Below are 18,714 nucleotides of genomic sequence, written 5' to 3'. Positions count from 1 at the left end.
CCCAATACAATCATACTTCATAATTTCCTTTTTAGGAGTGAGGCACCAAATCCTTGTTTGCAATGGAGTTTTCCTATATAGAGGGAAAGCACTGGATGACCCATAAGGGTTGTCAATAGAGATGAGCGCAACTCAAGCATGGTCGAGTCCGATTGTTTGGCATTTGATTACCGGTAGCTAAAGAAGTTGGATGCAGCCCTAAGGCTGCCTAAAAAACTTACAGCCTATGGTCATGTTCACACAACGTAAGTTTAGTATTAATCAAGGCTGTTGTTGCCGATTTGCAACAACTGCCGTGATTTTTTCTTAAACTTACATTGTGCTGCAGTAAGAGGAAATCCCGGCCTAAGTGTATACACATAGGGGGATATTTATCAAACTGGTGTAATGTAGAATTGTCTTAGTTGCCCCTACCAGCCAACCAGATTCCCCCTTTAATTTTTCAAAGAATCTGTGAGGAATGAAAAGTGCAATTTGATTGGTTGCTAGAGGCAACTAAGACAATTCTACATTACACCAGTTTAATAAATCTCCCCCATAGTATACAGTCTGGCCGGGATCGCTAGCGACCGTACAAACAACTGACATATCAGTTTTGTGCGGCTGCTATTCATTGAATAGCGGCTGCACAAGCCTGACAGGCATTGAATAGCGGCTGCACAAGCCTGACATTGGCCTGACAGGTCAATGGTGAATTAGTATACACGGGTGCTCCCACATCCCAATTCAGCACAAATGAAGATCATCTGGTTGGTACTGCAGTACTGGCTGGGATAATCTTTACTAACACCAGCCGTTCTGTGACAACTTCTTCAGCCACTGGTATTCAAATGGCAAACAATCAATCAACCAACCAATCAACAACTTTTAAGGACGCGTTGAAAAACCATTATGAATGATTACCTAAAATTGTCAGGTTTTTGAAAACCCTACACATCAACCTTTAAGTTTCCCAAACTGCCAGATTTATCAATGTGTCTAATGGCTCTTAGTAAATTTGTCGGGTTTTTCACATGACAGAACAAAAATCCGATCCTCCCACCACATTAAAAGTGGCTGTTTTTAAGAATAGAAAAGCCATCAAAAACTGATGGTTTGTTCAATAATGGAGGTTATTGAGGGTTTTAAAAGGACACTCCCATTTTTCAGTTTTAAAGCACAAAATGATTGGGTGTGCCAGTTTTTACAGATTTTTTTGGCGGAAGACGTTAGTAATCGTGGTGAAACAAGTAACCGACAAAAAAATTAGTTAAAAGAAAAAACAATTTGATATCAGAAACACGTTAGTCAATAATTTACCAATTTATCAATAGCTAGGACACTGACAGCATTCACTGAGAACACTATAATAATGAAAGATGCCAATGTAATAAATTGTGTTAAATCCTGTGGCTTAAAATATGTTGTTGTTTTTTTGTCTTGTACAGTCAGTGGAAAGAGTATCCTGCTGTAAGTGACTGTCTAAGAATTAGAGATGCAGAAATGCTGTTTCGCCATAGGCTGTATCCACATTTTCCAGACAGCCTTAGGGCTGCATCCATCTTTTCTAGCCACTGGGAGTCAAATCCAACCATCCTGGGTTTCTCTAAATGGCACTTACTGTAGTTTTGCTCATCTTTACTAAAAATTAAAGCACATCTGTCAAAAAAAAAAAAAAAAAAAAAAGACATGAAAGACTGGGTATATACACTAAAATCTAATCGTGAGAACAAATAAGCCAACCCCTGTTCATTATACATCGTATATTACATACCAATAGTAGTACAATGTATAGTCCAAATCATACAATACGGGCCTTTCTTAGAATAAATTGACTACATATGTTACACTATAGAAATATCTTTACAGTAAGCAATCTAAGGTTCGGGACCATGGCTGATGGATCACATTGTCTTAAGCTGTCAATCAATCCCGTATATTTTAACCTTATGCACCTTCTGGGTCAGATTTCATACAGGATTTGTGCATACCATTGTGATTTTTCTTGGCATGCACATGTTTATTGGACATGTCAGCCAGATGTACAACAGAGTCCAAGAATATGATGAAACTGCGTCACATCCAGCAGCCAAATGAAACCTGGCAAGTTCTTTGGCTCGTGCTTACGGGTCAATTTAATTTGCTGACATCTCTCTCAACTGAGTGGTGACTCATGATCACACAGAACGTCCTCACCTAAGGCAAGAAGTCTGGTCACATGGAGAATACCGCATTTCTCATGTTTGAGAATACATTAGACTGAACAAGGAGGTTTTTTTTGTGCTTAAGGCCTTATTCACATGTCAAGTAAAGCTGTCCGTGATCATGGTTCAACTTAGTTCACATTGTTTTCATTTTGATCTGTAAATGGTTCCGTAAAAAAAAAGCAAAAAAAAAAAACATGTGCTAGTGCTGATTGTGATTGCGCCACAGATTACCAATAGAAGTCTATGAGATCAATTTTTTTTAACGGACGTCACAGATGTTCCTGGCCTCACATGGGTGTGTAGGGAAGTCATGGATGACAAAGTCATTGGCTGACCCTAATGTTCCCCAGACCTGAATCCAACTGAGATATTGTGGGACGTTATCCATAGCTGCCAAGTAGAGCCACAGACTATACAGGAGCCCACTGATACCCTGAGCTAGGTGTAGGAGGAGATTCTCCAAGAAAACATCTGCCGTCTTATCAGGGACACACGTCACATTAGGGACACGTTTGTTGGTACTACATACAGGCCTGTGGGGGTACATACACGTTACCAAGTCACTACTGAAGAAATTCACCCACATAGATCCGCCTGTAATATAATATTTCAAAAACGTTTATTTCTAGGATCCAGTCCAAAATTGTACGATGTTTCTGATTTCCATTGACCCTATGTTATTTTGTTCCCAAGAAATTAGTTTATATCAAAGATTTTGAACTTCGATCCGTCATCAAGATCTGATACGTGATTTCAGTGTTACTATTATTTATTTTTTTTGGGAAGGGGGTAGTGTATCTCTATAAAATTTACAGGGTACAAGAATATTACTAGCTATACAGATGACAGATGGATTAGTGGGGGAGTGATAAATTACCCCAACCATCATATACATATATCTAGGAGCAAAAGTATACTTTACTGGTGCATAAGAACTAAAATGGCCAAAAAAACAACAACCAACAACTGCAAAGCAAATATGTGGCATCTAAGGCTGTAGAAAAGCCCTCCTACACATAAGGGATGCCAAGGCTGATCCCAAACAGGTAGGCTACCAGCGAGAAACGTAACCTGTTTTTTTTCCCCTACAAATCCCAGGGTTCCATTTCAGACCAATTCTATAATTACAAAAATAATCTGAAAAATATACGTCGAATTGTTATACAAATGTGGTGGTACTTAGCATTATTCTTTAGGGTGCGTTCACACCTACAGGATCCGCAGCAGATCTGCAGCATATTTGATGGTGCAGATTTGATGCTGTGTTCAGTTATTTAAATGAAATCTGCTGCGGATCTGCTGCAGAAAATACACTGCGGATCCGGTAAATGTGAATGTATCCTAAAGTAGAGTTATGTGACAGCCTCAGTTTCATATAATAAAAAAAGTAAAAGAAAAAAAACGTCTCATTTTGCAAGCACTCAGCACATACAGGGTTAACGCGGCCTATACAGGCCTAATTAGCATTTGTATGTATGATCTATGGAGAGTCCCCGGTTTGGGAAGCAGCGGAGGACATGTAGGATTAATTATTAGGCGCCTAATTACCAGCAGTCTGTGCTGCGCTCCCCTTTGTGATTATGGTAATGTGGAGGTAGCGGATGATTGGGCGGGAAGACGATGCTGATAACGGGAAGGTAGGAGAGAGATTGGGACAGCTAATTGTCAGATCTGACCCATTTCATGCCGTGAATGTTAATGAGCTGTTCTTGACGTCAATGCCGAGTGAGCTGTCCATCAGCGAGAGGGAGCCAGCTATCGGGGGAGCTGCTGGAGGAAAGCAGTCACTTTCACCTTGATTCACTCGCACACAGCTGTATGCATGAGCAGCTGCACAAAGCAGGACTGAGTATGTCTGTGCTCACACACCATCCTTCCCCAAATTCATGAGATCACATATGGAGAAGAAAAATAGCATATTCATTCCGATCCCCAAAGCCATCGTGTGATTTTATCCTTCTGCAAGAAGATTCCTACTCTAACAGCCAACCATAGCATATGTTCTAATAGATGGAATAGACTATACAGATAGAAACAGATTGGACTACAAAAAAATTTGAAGAGGCAAGGATCTTCACTGTATATTCTAGTATAAAAAAACTCACTTGTGGAGAGAAACTTTAACGTTATCATCTAACTAGAATTTCTTTGGATTCTCTCATACAGTATTGTACGGCAATAATCAAATGCCGCAATAGCAGACTTTCTGGATAATCGGATGCCAGATGAAAGGAATGCTCCTAAATATGTGCACGCATTGCTACCAGCTTTCACTGTATGAACGCGGAGAAACCCATATCCTGTATGACATGTCTTCCTCCTGGACAATTGCACAGTTTGCACTGCATTCTCATTATGTGGTCGTCTTTCTATTTTCCATCTCTGCCGTTAGCTTTGCGGCTAGATCAGGCTGGCTAGTCTTTCAATAGACATTGACATTGTTTGGTTTCTACTGTCACTTGGATAACATGTTGCCAGGATGCAATTTAAAAGTGCAAAGTCACTCAGCTCCATACCTCCTCTGTTCTTAGCTACGAGAACACGATGACGCTGTAATCCTCGTACGAGACTCTATTCAGCTGTCATCCTCCAGCTCACACACGAGACACAAGTGAAGAGTGGAAAAGACTGTATAGACTGCTGCTGTGAGGCACTTGTAAGACACTATCCTACGCCTGCTGTTTCTTCAGTCGCTCTACTAATATGTAATCTAATATGCCATCTGTAAATTGTTATTTATGGTGTACTAAAAATGTGTTATGGTCACGTTAAAAAGCTTCAGACAAGTCACAGAGCTGTTTTGATCAGTTGGGGTCCACTTTTGCTGTAACAAGATGGGAAGATCAGCAAGGCTGGGTGTGAAGTGATTGGCCCGTTATACTGGGCCCCATTTATCGTGTCTGGGTCCAACTGATAATTCTGGTTCCTTTTAGACTGTCTAGTCTAAAGGTGCTTATTAGGGATGAGCGAACCTCAAGCATGCTGGAGTCCATCCGAACCCGAGCGTTCGGCATTTGATTAGCTGGGGCTGCTGAAGTTGGATAAAGCCCTAAGGCTTTGTGGAAAACATGGATATAGTCATTGGCTGTATCCATGTTTTCCAGACAACCTTAGAGCTTTATCCAAGTTCAGCAGCCCCAGCTAATCAAATACCGAACGCTCGGGTTCGGATGGACTCCAGCATGCTTGAGGTTCGCTCACTTCTTTGGGCCTATACACCTTCAATAATCATCAGCCGGCCATTATCTATCTTAATTTGAATGTTCTGAATGTCAAATGTTCCTGTTTTCTCTATGTAGAGGGGCTGTGCTGAGCATCCTACTAAAATGGACATCTGGGAGGCGCATGGTGAGCTTTTAGATTGGCCCAAGAGCAGATAACTGACAGGTGGGCGGCATCTTGACATGCTCCTCCTATATGTCCTTTTCAGCTTGATGTTAGGTAATATAACTCTGGTTCTGGAAGCTGTATGCTGGTATCTCCCTGGGCATCAGGAGTTGCATAAAGCCGTAATTACAAAAAACTCCTCTAATGAAAGTGGAGGGAAGGCAGCTGCTGGATGAATCAGAGTAATCCTCGAGTGCTTATCCAGACATCAGAAAGGTGACCCAAGAGTCAGATAAGGAGGTGCACGCACAGATAGGAAAAGCAAATGCTTCATGGCTCTGTAGGGCACACAAGAGCAGAGAATTCCAGGTGCCTTTGTCCACGTTTTTCATTTGTGTATAATAAAATAGAACTCGGTGATTCATGGGTGAGGACGTTCTGCTGGGTTTGCTATTCTATATACATAATAAATGAGTTATGGCCCCTCAAAAAATGGTGGCTATAGCTTTTTTTTTTCTTTTTTTTTTTTTGTTCTTCAAAACATTCTGATTCATACAAAGTTACAATTGAATAAAAATACACACTATTTTTCCTCCTCCGCCCACCCTGCCCACCCATCTTCCCTCTCATGGGGGGTAGAGGGTAAAGTGGAAAAAAAAAATTGTCCTTAAATAATACTAGATTCTGAGAGGCACAGTGCCCAGGTTTTCTGAAATTTTTTTTTTACTTCTAATATTATTCCGGGAGTGTATCTCCTCAAAAGCCTGAACCCTCGCTACCTGTTCTAGCCACTCCCTCCTATTAGGGGGTTTCTAGTTAATCCAAATCTGAAGAATCAGCAATCTAGCTAAAAAGGTAAATTTTGCTATTGATTGAACATTGGATATAGTCTGTACCGTAGAGCCCAAAATTAAAGTCAGTGCATTATATGGTAAAACCGACCCTTTTCTTTCCCCAAATAATCCACCACATCCCTCCAAAAGAGCTGGTCTTCCCTACATTTTAAAAGCATGTGAATGTAGTCTATTCCTTGTTCTTTACATCTTGGGCATATGTCCGCTCGATCACACCTCATCTTGGCCAGCGCCATCTTTGTCTAATAGTATATCCATTTTGTCTTTTGGTTAAGTCCTTAAATTTGTTACAAAAATAAATCTTCCGCAGCACCAGAGGTAAGAAGGTATGGGTGCACGTCCGGGTCCGGACCCAGGTTCGTATGTAGTATGGAAGAAGATGGAGGAGACCGCACTCCCAAAAGAAGAATCCACTTTTAATCACAGCAGTGCAACGTTTCGGCTCAATGGGTAGCCTTTCTCAAGCAGTGATACAATATTTAATCAACTTTTGTATCACTGCTTGAGAAAGGCTTAAATGTCTTATATATAACTCTCATACCTCCCCTCTTCTGTACTTGCTCACTATTCAGTGGCTATAGCTTCTTAAGGCACGTCTGATTACCAGTCAGCTCAGAATCCTAGCTACTAGACTGACCAATAAAGCAAAAATCGTGGCGGATGCTGCTACGTAAACTTGCCATCTTTGTTTCCTATGGAGATCACTAGGAGCTGTATACAGGCTTCCTAGGAGTCCTATTAGGGTTTCTTTAGTGTAGTGACCTCCAACCTGTGGGTCTCCAGTTGTTGCAAAACTACAAAAGTAGACAGCCATAGACCATCAAGGCATGCTGAGAATTGTAGTTTTGCAATAAGTGAAGAGCCACAGATTGGGGGGTCACTACTTCAGAGGAACTCTATTATACATTGTATGACTTTTCTATAATTTTTGCATTGTTGTACATATTCTATATAATAATATACTAAAGGACCACCCAGGCACGGTGCCCATATGTATGATCCTTAATACAACTACAATCTAGAAATTGTAAGCTTGACTAAAGGCCGGGTAAGATCCTTCCTTTAACAATAGGAAAGCCAGTGTACACAAACTGCGGTAACACACAAATCCATCTGTACAAAGCCTGCATAAAGAGTACTCATGAGAAAAGCTTCACTCAACACCACCAGCAGCCAAGATAAAGGCCTAAGTACATTAAGTGCATTGACTATCACTGTGACCTCAATAACAGGTCAAACCATTCCCATACCTCTTCCCTCATCATAAGCATTAGACTGAAAAATACATGGCCGCCATCGACAAACTGCTGTTGACAGAGCTGGAATACTTATTATTAAAGGTCCATATTAAAGCAGAAGTCTGGCGTTTTTTTAAAGAGCCGGGGAGGGAGGGACATAAGGCGGGACCCCACTATGGACGCTGACTGGCTGAGCGAGACTGACACATCACAACCCAGGTCCCTGCTCAGACCAAGAAGCGCCCAGGGGAACAGGAACCGAAGCGGGGCCAGCGGACCCCTGCACTGTAGCCGGGGAGGCAGGTGCATGTTGTTATGTGCAGCCAACTCCTGTCCGGCTCTATTGAAAAAAATTGGTCGACACTGGACTTCCCCTTTAAGTATAATGCACAATAAAGTTTTGTTCTGAAGGGGCCTGACTGGATTAATTCAGTCCATGAACAGATGAATACCTTGTATCAGTATCTGGAGGCACATGGCAATGCCATAGATACAACACCTTCTATTGTATGGTGCCAATGTATGGTATTGTATTACAGGGATATCTGCAGACTGTATAGATAAAACTAACCAACAGCGGGACTACTCAGATGTGTAATATCTCTACATATATCTATAGTCACTAGTGAATAGAGAAACTGCCGCCTCAGCGAAAGCACATAGAGGTAATGAGACAGTGAGCAGACACCATCACCCATGACAAAGCTGGATTCTCACTTTACGCCCCCATGTGTGCGGCAGCGCTGCACGCTTACCCAATAATGTTACACGTCAGAACATCTCGGTGACCCTGACTCATTATCACAAGGTCTCATGTAGTGACATGAACACATTATTCTTATTACATATAGGTGTGGAATGTATAGGACTGACTGAGCTAATTGCAGGAATCCCACCAGGACACTAATGTTTGCTTACAGCTACAGTTTTATGTACTGGAAGCCTCCAGGTTGTAAATTTCATACATGGAATATACAGAAAATGCAAACTACTCGCTGCTACCTACACGTCTCTGCCATGCTAGACAAAAAGGGTAAAGGAACACTACTCCAACAGTTACAAGAAAAAGTAAGTGACCCCTTTGGGGTTACAAAGACAGAATATGGCCCGACTGGTATCTTAGTCACGAAAAGGCCAGGTTCACACCTTCCTAGCGAAATTCCATGGCAAAGCCATGTGCAATTTATCACGTATAGTCATGGTTTAAACATGTAAAATATTTTATATTTGATGTGTATAAAAGGGCTTGAAAACATTGTCAACAATTTTGATGTACGCCATTCATGTTTAGACTAATTGGGACACATCTGTCAAACATGCGCCCCTGGCATACGTAACAAAAAAGGCGCAGAAGTTTACGCTTTTCCTTTTCGTGGCATACAGCAGATGTAGGCCCCCTTGCCTGATGGGTGGACGGGGGAGTGGGGGTTGGGGAGTGCTGCACTATTTATCATGGTTTACACTTGGAAAAAGGTGTAAACCATACACAAATCTACATGGACTTAAAAAATTTCCACCACTGTCTATAAATAAAGAATAATAAGGACTGTTCTTCCTCACCCAAGGAGCAGGTGTCCTGTTAAAGGGGTTATCCAAGACAAGACAAAACCTACTTGCTTTCTACATAAAAAAGCACCACCCTTGTCCCCAGGTTGTGTATGGTATTACAACTCAGCGCCATTCACTTAAATAGAACTGAGCTGCAAAACCTGCCCACAAACTCAGGAGTAAGGATGGTCCGAACCGAGTTTGGTTCGGGTTTGTACAAACCCAAACTCTCGGTAATGATTCCCGCTGACTTCCCGCTCCAAGCAGCGGGCGGATCCAGCGGGAGGACCGCCTGGAAAACTGGGATACAGCCATAGCCATAGGCTGTATCCCAGTTTTCCAGGCGGTCCTCCCGCTGTATCCGCCCGCTCCACGGAGTGGGCAGACAGCGGGAATCTGATGCCGAGCGTTCGGGTTCATACGAACCCGAACCTCGGAGGGTTCGGACCATCCCTACTCAGGAGCTGTTCGTGAAATAAATTGTCTGTTTTTTTTTGTTTTGTTTTTTTACTAATGCTGGATAACCACTTTAAGATGACTCCAAGAGAACAATACACAATACCCCAAAACAAGGGAGAAGGATCCCAAGGTTAACGGAGAAAGACCAAAAGAAGACTCGACAAACTGCAGAAATCTATGTTCATTCTCATCCCTTTTATATTCTTGTTCACTTCATAAACTCATTCTACACTGCTAGTTCCCATAGATTCGAGACAATATGCGGAGCTGCAGGGATCCTACATAGATCAAAAGCTAAGAGGTGACATCACAGAACATTGTGTGCATTTACCAATCCATAAATCCATTTACAAGTCTCCTTGAATCATTTATAGGGAAAGTGGTTCTCAGCTTTGATGGAGGCTCAGCTACATGCAAACTACGTCAGGTAAGTGAAGTGTTATGCCAATAACCAAGCTCGGGTCAGCCACATCTGTATTATAATATTATGGTATTAGTATTATTAGTGTATTTGAGCTGGTCGACTCAAACATACCCTCACTTACAATATGCACCTAGATAGAACTCGGCATGCAGTTATGTCTCAGTAGATATGTAAGTGGTTACAGGCGTGGTCCGAGCAGACACTACTTTATGAGAGATCGTTGACTGCTAGACATATCTCTAGGATGCACTCAAAGACATTTTGTCCAGTTGACAGACTTCAAGGGAGGGCGGCATCATTGGACTGAGAGAAGAACTGCCCGTTATCTATGCCATTATATGTAAGCTGTAAGGAGGTGTTGGGAGAAGTGGTTAGGAGCGGGAATAGGCTCACCAGGACCACTCGTAGAGAAAATCATTTATCAGCTGACAATCACAGATCCCAGTTTCCTTGTCCACCATCTTGGCACAGGTGGCACTTCATTAAACACACCTATCTTTACCCAGGCCAATTTTTTGGTGTTACAGCTCCCATTACATATTCTGCCATTGACAGACAGGCAACATTGCCATTGTCTGCTGTGGTGGTGTGAACGAGAAATCTAGACTGCTATAGACTGGTACCATATTGTCTTAAGTGATGAACGTAGGTTCTGTTTGGGATGCGATTATGGTCAGGTTTGAGTATGGAGGCCTTGTGGTGGAGCTACATACTGCCCCCTGCTGGTGTGATGATCTGGGGAGTCATTGTCTTCATCCATAGTAATAATGGGAAGGGCTTCCAAATGACATTTTTCAGCAGGATAATTCTCACACACACGGGAATGTCTCCTCCAGATTACAACGCTTCCTTGGCCTGCCCCGTCTCCAGATTTAGTGCCAATTTATGATGAGCCAGCTTCAGCAACCAACAAGATCTACCTACAAGGCCCAGCTGCTGCATCTGTGGGCAAATGTGCTGGGGATCTTCTAGGAAGCTGGCTCGCCATCCATGTGTTTTTTCAGTCAATGAGTATAGTTCATACTAAAATATTTAAAATCTCAGCTCTGTGTATACAATATAAGATCAAATGTATAAGGAAGAGTTTACCTGCAATCTTGATGTTCATGTGATTATCTAGTAGGAGATTTTCAGCTTTCAAATCTCGGTGCACAATATGGCGGCTGTGGCAGTACTCCACAGCAGAGAGGATCTGCCAAAACTTTCTCCTTGCTTCTGACTCGCTGAGACGTCCATGGTTCGCCAAGTAATCTGTGGAGGAAAGAGTTAAAATACCTTAAGTGACATGAAGCTATACATTCCTTATAGTATTCAGACATGACAGTGGCAAGACATTCATTGATGACTGAAGACTTGGCTGCTCAGTAGCCAGAAAACATAGTACAGTATATAATATATATCGGTAGTCTCCAACCTGTGGCTTTCTAGCTGCTGCAAAACTACAAATCCCAGCATGCCTGGACAGCAGTCACCAGTATTTGTTGATTTGTTCTATCCTTTTTTTTTGGTTTGTATATTCTACGGTACTTTTACAAGAACGTAAAACGAACTGCAAAAACATATTTGTAATAGTCTGAACTGGGATAACAGGGTTAGTAGAAATGATGACTTCCATAATAGAAGTGTATTTCTGGCAATCTTCCAGGAATAGAAGAGCTTCTTCATTCCAGGAAATCTGACTGATTCACATTCTTATCACAACAGACAGTTCTGCTAGAAAACTTATTAGTAGAACATGTCAAAGTATGGGTCACTTGTTTAAAGGGTTATGCTGGGGTCAGAGGCTATTGGTTCAATCAAAGCTGAAGCCTACACGTGAAACGTTTTATATCTCTTCAATCTTTTTTTATAATTATTATTCCTGTGGCACCTTGAGATACATCTATCACCAAATCGGGCACGTTACGCAACAAAATAGTGATGTACTATTGCATTGCTTGGAGGACCATTCAGGAGCTTTCGCCATGAAGCTCGTGGAGCCCATCTCCCTCAGGGAACCAGAGATCACAGCAAGATGAGGGAAAAGTGCTCAGCCACACACTTCTCTTGGCTCATTCCAATGACTGGTGGGGGTCTGAACACCCCATTTTGGCAGGCCAAAAGGTTTTTTTTTAAATGACAGGGATACTTAAAGGGGTTGTCCAACTTGTGGTCACATCATAGTGCACAGTTGCTCCATTCACTGTCAAAGGACTAACGGAGATGGCACAACAATATACCTGTCTATCTCTGGCAGTTGTATAGACTGTGAATGATGTGGCACTGCACAGCAATCACCGCCACTCAAGTAATACGCAAAAAACTCATGACCCTGATTTTTATGATCATAAATTTATCACCTATCCTGTCAGTGAACAGTGGATAAATGTTGGTGGTGGGACAACCCATTTTACCTTGGTAATCTACATGCTTGTGTTATTACACTGAATACTGTTAGTCGTCATTCATTCATACATAAGCAGAAGGCTCTGAAAACCACACATTGTACAGAACTAACAATGGTTATTATTTGTGTTGGAGCTAAATAGACATTAGGTTTCAGACTTGGCCACCAATGGGGAAGTGTCCAACATCAATGTGATTATAAGGACTAATACAGGAAGAAGTATAATAGGAGAAGTGAATGCAGGCTGGACCAGGCCCCAGGATAACGTTTGCTCATACAGTAGGTATGTTCTGCTTTTGGTTTCACAACCACCTTCAGTGGCCACAACCAGACTGGATTGGGGGGGGGGGGGGGGGGGGATTGGCGTGATCTTGATTGGCTTGGTCTTCTTCCAGAAACACCACCACTTCACTCTTGTGTCTAGTTTCAGTGAGGTTTTGCAATTAAGCTCCATTTGCTTCAATGGCAGTTGCAAAAACACACTCGAACTGGAGAGCGGTGTTCTCTGAAAAGAAAGCGCCATGTATTTCTAGGCCTGGATAACCCCTTTAAGCAAGTCTTCGTGGTGGAACCTACATCCATCAGTGGATATGACACAAACATCCAGATGGAAGTCCCTCTAAACATTTGCTGACATGTAATCTCTAGATTCCAGTTGATTACATAAGGTTCCGGACACTAATCTGAATTTTTCTTGGACAAGTCTAAGGGTACGTGCACACTACGGAATCCACCGCACGCATCATTACCCGTGCCACAGACCCCATATTATGAATAGATGAATTCCACCGTCTAACCAAACAATTGCCTTGTCAATTCTTTGGGCGGACGGCAGAATACGCCTGGGCATAGAATAGGGTCTATGGCACAGCTGGAGATGCGCGCGGACGAGCATCAAAATCTAGTAGTGTACACGTACTGTAACAATTAAGTCTCCCAAACAGTGGACAAGACCTTTTACAAACCCTTGTCATGCATAAAGATATGGTATACTGGGTTCATTTGAGGTATACATCAGCAAACTGTCAAAAAAGGAGCATGTCCATTCACTTAAATGGCCTGAACAATGTCAGGGGGTGAGTTTCCACATGTACACGTTTATTTTGCTGTACTATATAGCTTGACCTGCTGTGCTATTAAACGTGTAGGAGCAGGAAGTGGCCCGAACGGCACCAGCTGACTACATTTGGGCCCTTAAAGTGACTGGACCCATTGCTGTGCACCATAGCATGTTTCAACATCCCTTTTGAGAGACAGTGTAAATAGACCTTGATTATAAAAAACAGATGACAAAACCAAAGCTGTAAATATTTAACCCTTCTTGGCCGGCAGGTTAATTGTTACCAATTATTAAAGTCATTTTTAGCCATTTACATAAACAGATACCTTGTAATCCAAACTCCTGGCCAGCTGAATATCGGTAATTAGGGACTGAATTATCGGGAGCTGCTCCGGTTACAATAATAATTACAGACAGTTCATTAAACCATAAACTGAAATAATATAAAGATAATGCAGCCGTCACCACAACTTCCAGAGCAATTATCTCCTACACGGGGACGGCGGCCCTATAGTCCTCACTTCTCAAATAATGAGAGCCATAAAATAAGGCGCTGCGCTGCTAATATTCATGAGACCCGGTTTTTATTCATGAAGTATTAATTCTCAGAGAATGGATATTAGCCACAGTCTCACAAAATTTAATTCGGTCCTGGAAGATGAGAACTTCGCTCTGAGCAGGTGATGGATTTACTTTTAATAGATCCGCCAGGTATAAAAGCTATTAGATAATTCTAATTCTAAAAGGTATACATATGCGGTGGTGTCACACAGTTTATTGGCAATGGGGAATAGGTATCTGTCAAAGCCTGCTGGAATTTGTAGATACAGGAGCAGTGTTTTTTAGTCCAGTTTCTGGGCCATGGTAAGTGGTGAACTGGATGGACGGGATGATATTCTTTACAAAGAATTAAACTGTTTATTCTCTGTACCCAGGGGGCCCTCTGTCTGAGTTTTGTATTGCAGTTTCATAGGAAAGTAAGCTACAGAAAACCATTTATACTGTACTGCCCGTGACAATGCCATAGAAAATGACAGATGCACTCAGCATTCTCAATAACTTTTCATTAACCAGTATGCAGAGATATACCCTCCTTGCTGGAGTAGCAGCTAAGCAGACAGGTGATCAGCTATTTCATGGCACTACTACATACAGGCATTGACGGTATCATAAACTGCCCAAGATATAGAGATGGGGAGCAGAATGTTAAAAAAAAGAAAGTACACAAGCTAATTATTAGATTTTATAGCACAAAGAGAGATCCAGTCTGGCACCGTGATTGCCTTATACAATAAACCTGCTGGTAGTGGATCCCTATTATATATATATATATATATATATATATATATATATATATATATATATACATATATATACACACACACACACACACACACACTCTAAACCGCAATATGCTCGCCTGGTATGTCCATTTTTATGCACTAAGTATTAAATCTTACTCCAAGGCTTAATTCACAGCTCAGATTGCTCAATACTGCCATTAAATGCTGCTGTGGCTTCTTAAAGGAGAACTCCGGGAATATCTTAAAATCCAGTTCCAGCAAGGGACGCCCCCACAGAATCATCAGAATAGGCCAGCGTCCTGCAGCTCTAGTTCTTGCAACGTTACGTCCCGGCTGAGAAATGCCCGCTCAGCTAGTCAGTGACTAATCACTGACTGGCTGAGCGGGTACTTTTCGCCTGGACGTGATGATGCAGGAAGCTGGAGGAAACTGGAGACCGGTGGTTGTCAGTAAGCTTGTGATACGGGTGCATCGGGATGTATATATGTTCCTCCACTCCCTGCTGGCCCTGGATTTTTAGATTTTCCCACAGTTCTCCTTTAAAGGGAACCTGTCACCATGAAAATGCAACCTAAGCTATCGGCATCATGTCATAGAGCAGAAGGAGCTGAGCAAATCAATATAGATCTTTATGGGAAAATATTCAGTATTCATGTTAAAGTGTCCAGTCTATTGAGGTACACCACCTACTGGACTCCTAAACACATAATGAACAGAGATTTTAATTAAGATGTAACAAGTTATATCAAATCTTTACCCACAAAGATATACACTCACCGGCCACTTTATTAGGTACACCATGCTAGTAACGGGTTGGACCCCCTTTTGCCTTCAGAACTGCCTCAATTCTTGGTGGCATAGATACAACAAGGTGCTGGAAGCATTCCTCCGAGATTTTGGTCCATATTGACATGATGGCATCACACTGTTGCCGCAGATTTGTTGGCTGCACATCCATGATGCGAATCTCCCGTTCCACCACATGACTGTGGAGGCCATTTGAGTACAGTGAACTCATTGTCATGTTCAAGAAACCAGTCTGAGATGATTCTAGCTTTATGACAACAATGCTCAATTGGTACCAAGGTGCCCAAAGAGTGTCAAGAAAATATTCCCCACACCATGACACCACCACCACCAGCCTGAACCGCTGATACAAGGCAGGATGGATCCATGCTTTCATGTTGTTGACGCCAAATTCTGACCCTACCATCCGAATGTCGCAGCAGATATCGAGACTCATCAGACCAGGCAACGTTTTTCCAATCTTCTACTGTCCAATTTCGATGAGCTTGTGCAAATTGTAGCCTCAGTTTCCTGTTCTTAGCTGAAAGGAGTGGCACCCGTTGTGGTCTTCTGCTGCTGTAGCCCATCTGCCTCAGGTAGCTCTTCTGCCTACCTTGGTTGTAACAGTTGGCTATTTGAGTCACTGTTGCCTTTCTATCAGCTCGAACCAGTCTGCCCATTCTCCTCTGACCTCTGGCATCAACAAGGCATTTCCGCCCACAGAACTGCCGCTCACTGGATGTTTTTTCTTTTTCGGACCATTCTCTGTAAACCCTAGAGATGGTTGTGCGTGAAAATCCTAGTAGATCAGCAGTTTCTGAAATACTCAGACCAGCCCTTCTGGCACCAACAACCATGCCACGTTCAAAGGCCCTCAAATCACCTTTCTTCCCCATACTAATGCTCGGTTTGAACTGCAGGAGATTGTCTTGACCATGTCTACATGCCTAAATGCACTGAGTTGCCGCCATGTGATTGGCTGATTAGAAATTAAGTGGTAACGTGCAGTTGGACAGGTGTACCTAATAAAGTGGCCGGTGAGTGTATATCAATCTGTTCAGTTCTTCCAGCTCTATAATGTGATGTCTATAGATTAGATAGCATTGTCTTGGTGAAAGGTTCCCTTTAAAGCCTGCATTATATGTATTCCCAGACCTCGATTATCTCTATAGTTTGTGTACAGTGAATATTGCCATTATAATTATATTTATATTTTCACTGACAATATTCATTCAAGTATGTGTTATTCATAACTGTATTTCATAAGTGACAAGGAGAAATGTTTTGACATCCAAGGAACCACATGCTGAACTGCACCCATCCCTCTGGGCATGGTAAAATCACATGGACTCCACATGGCGAGGGTGCAGGGCTAATGTTTACGTGTCTGTCCTGTGGTGTTCCATGGCCATAAAAGAATCTGAAAAAAGCTGATTTTTCATATCAATGATCTTGACGTTCCATGACAAATAATAGTTTTATTGACTTGCATCTAAGACCTTGTTGTGTTAAAGCAAGCTAACACTTCAGCCTTGTGAACAGCCTTCCAAATGGTATTATTCAGTAAGACTGAAATGTATTACATATATGTGTTGTACAGATCCATAATGCAGAACCCAGACCCATAACTATGGGCTAGTAGTATAACTCAAGTTTCATATGGACATGTTTCATCAGATGCCTCTAGAAACACAAATAGTGCAATACAAAAGGTAGAAAGTATATGACTCCGTACCATGGCAAATGCTCAATGTACATGGCTTTGTTGTGTATATAAAGTCTATGAAGGTCGTCCTACACATGTAGGTTGGATGAACAGACATTTGTTAATTTCAGCCCCCCCCAACCAAACTACTGGTACAGTTGCGTTGCCAGTGGCGAACCATGTCTGGTCCCAGGATCCATGTATTTGCGTGAAAAAAGGTATTACATTTCGGCAGCACAGTGTCGAAAGACCAGGGCCTAGAGCATCTGTGCCATAGTACTGCAGCGCCTCTCTTGTCTCCAGCGGCTCAAGGTAATCCATCCCAGGGACATGGCTAAGAAGGTGAAAGGCAGCAAAGAAGAAGAGAGGCGCTGCAGGCCTAGGGCACGGATGCTCTGGGCCCCACCCCTTTGACACAGCACATTTTTAACCAAATACTGGCACCAGGAGAGAAGCGAGTGCCGGGACCAAACATCGATCGCCTCAGGCAAGGCAACGGTAACTAGCAGTTTAGGGGGGGGGGGGGGGGGGATCGTCCATATATTGGGCTTTAAGGAAATGTTCATGGATCCTAGATCTTATAATAAAATATAAACACATGGGATCTATTCAAGACTGTGCTAATAACCAGCTTGCAAGACCATGCGGAGAATAACAACAATTAGAAAATCTTGTGAACTCCATCATACATCTCGACCACCTGGCTTCTGCATAGTGAGACGCTACCGTAGATGAATAAGTCTACGATCATTCATTGAATTCATCTCAGCACAGGTTTTGGAATATTTCTATTTCCCTGTTAAGCGGCTACATTGGACAGACTGCATTTGCAGCTTCACATTCCTTTCGCGATTCCTGATGGAGACAGACAAACAGAGCAAGACGCGAGGGTGGAAATTCACAAAACATGTCTGGATTGAGAGCACAATTTGCAAAAAAAGGGGAATAGTAATACTAGCAGCGTTCTGAGAGGAACCGGGGATTCAGGCTAATGTTACTTTCAGCAGAGCTCCTAATTACAATCATTCTCTAACAGAGAGTCCTATTGGAGGCTGCTGACCTTCAAGCCTCCTCTGAGCTGTTCCTAATGAGCTGGTTGAGTGATACAGGCAACCACGTCAGCGCTGGAATAATCTCTGCTAAATGTCCCAGTATGTTTTGGAGTCATTACTCAGACCCAGGGGTATACGCACCTGCATTCCTGCAGCTAACAGGCAGCACATACACAAAGCAGATTTCACAGAGCCATTAACCCTACTGCTTCGGGGGAAAACTCCATATTAAAGGTTCTAAGGTATCAATTGTGCAAATGCATCAGTCCCAGACAGTCTTTATTCATATATATAGGTATGCAACATATAATGACGCAATGCCCTATGTAACATTATCCACCAAAATCTAACATTCAAATTCCAAACTCTCCTGGTTCTGTTTTTT

The 18,714-nt window shown here is 42.3% G+C and overlaps 1 protein-coding gene across 1 annotated transcript in view; it reads right to left on the bottom strand.

The window, feature by feature from the left end:
• The window catches only part of SIK2 (salt inducible kinase 2), a 124,923-nt gene that overhangs the window by 36,569 nt on the left and 69,640 nt on the right, over nt 1–18,714 (bottom strand). Inside the window, exon 4 of the mRNA XM_069946971.1 lies at nt 11,126–11,287. Coding sequence (XP_069803072.1) covers nt 11,126–11,287 — 162 coding nt within the window. The remainder of the gene's footprint in view (nt 1–11,125; nt 11,288–18,714) is intronic.

Source organism: Dendropsophus ebraccatus, chromosome 12 (genome assembly GCF_027789765.1).
Source record: "Dendropsophus ebraccatus isolate aDenEbr1 chromosome 12, aDenEbr1.pat, whole genome shotgun sequence".
NCBI lineage: Eukaryota > Metazoa > Chordata > Amphibia > Anura > Hylidae > Dendropsophus > Dendropsophus ebraccatus.
Note: the sequence above shows the minus strand (reverse complement) of the source record. Positions and strands in the feature narration are given on the sequence as shown.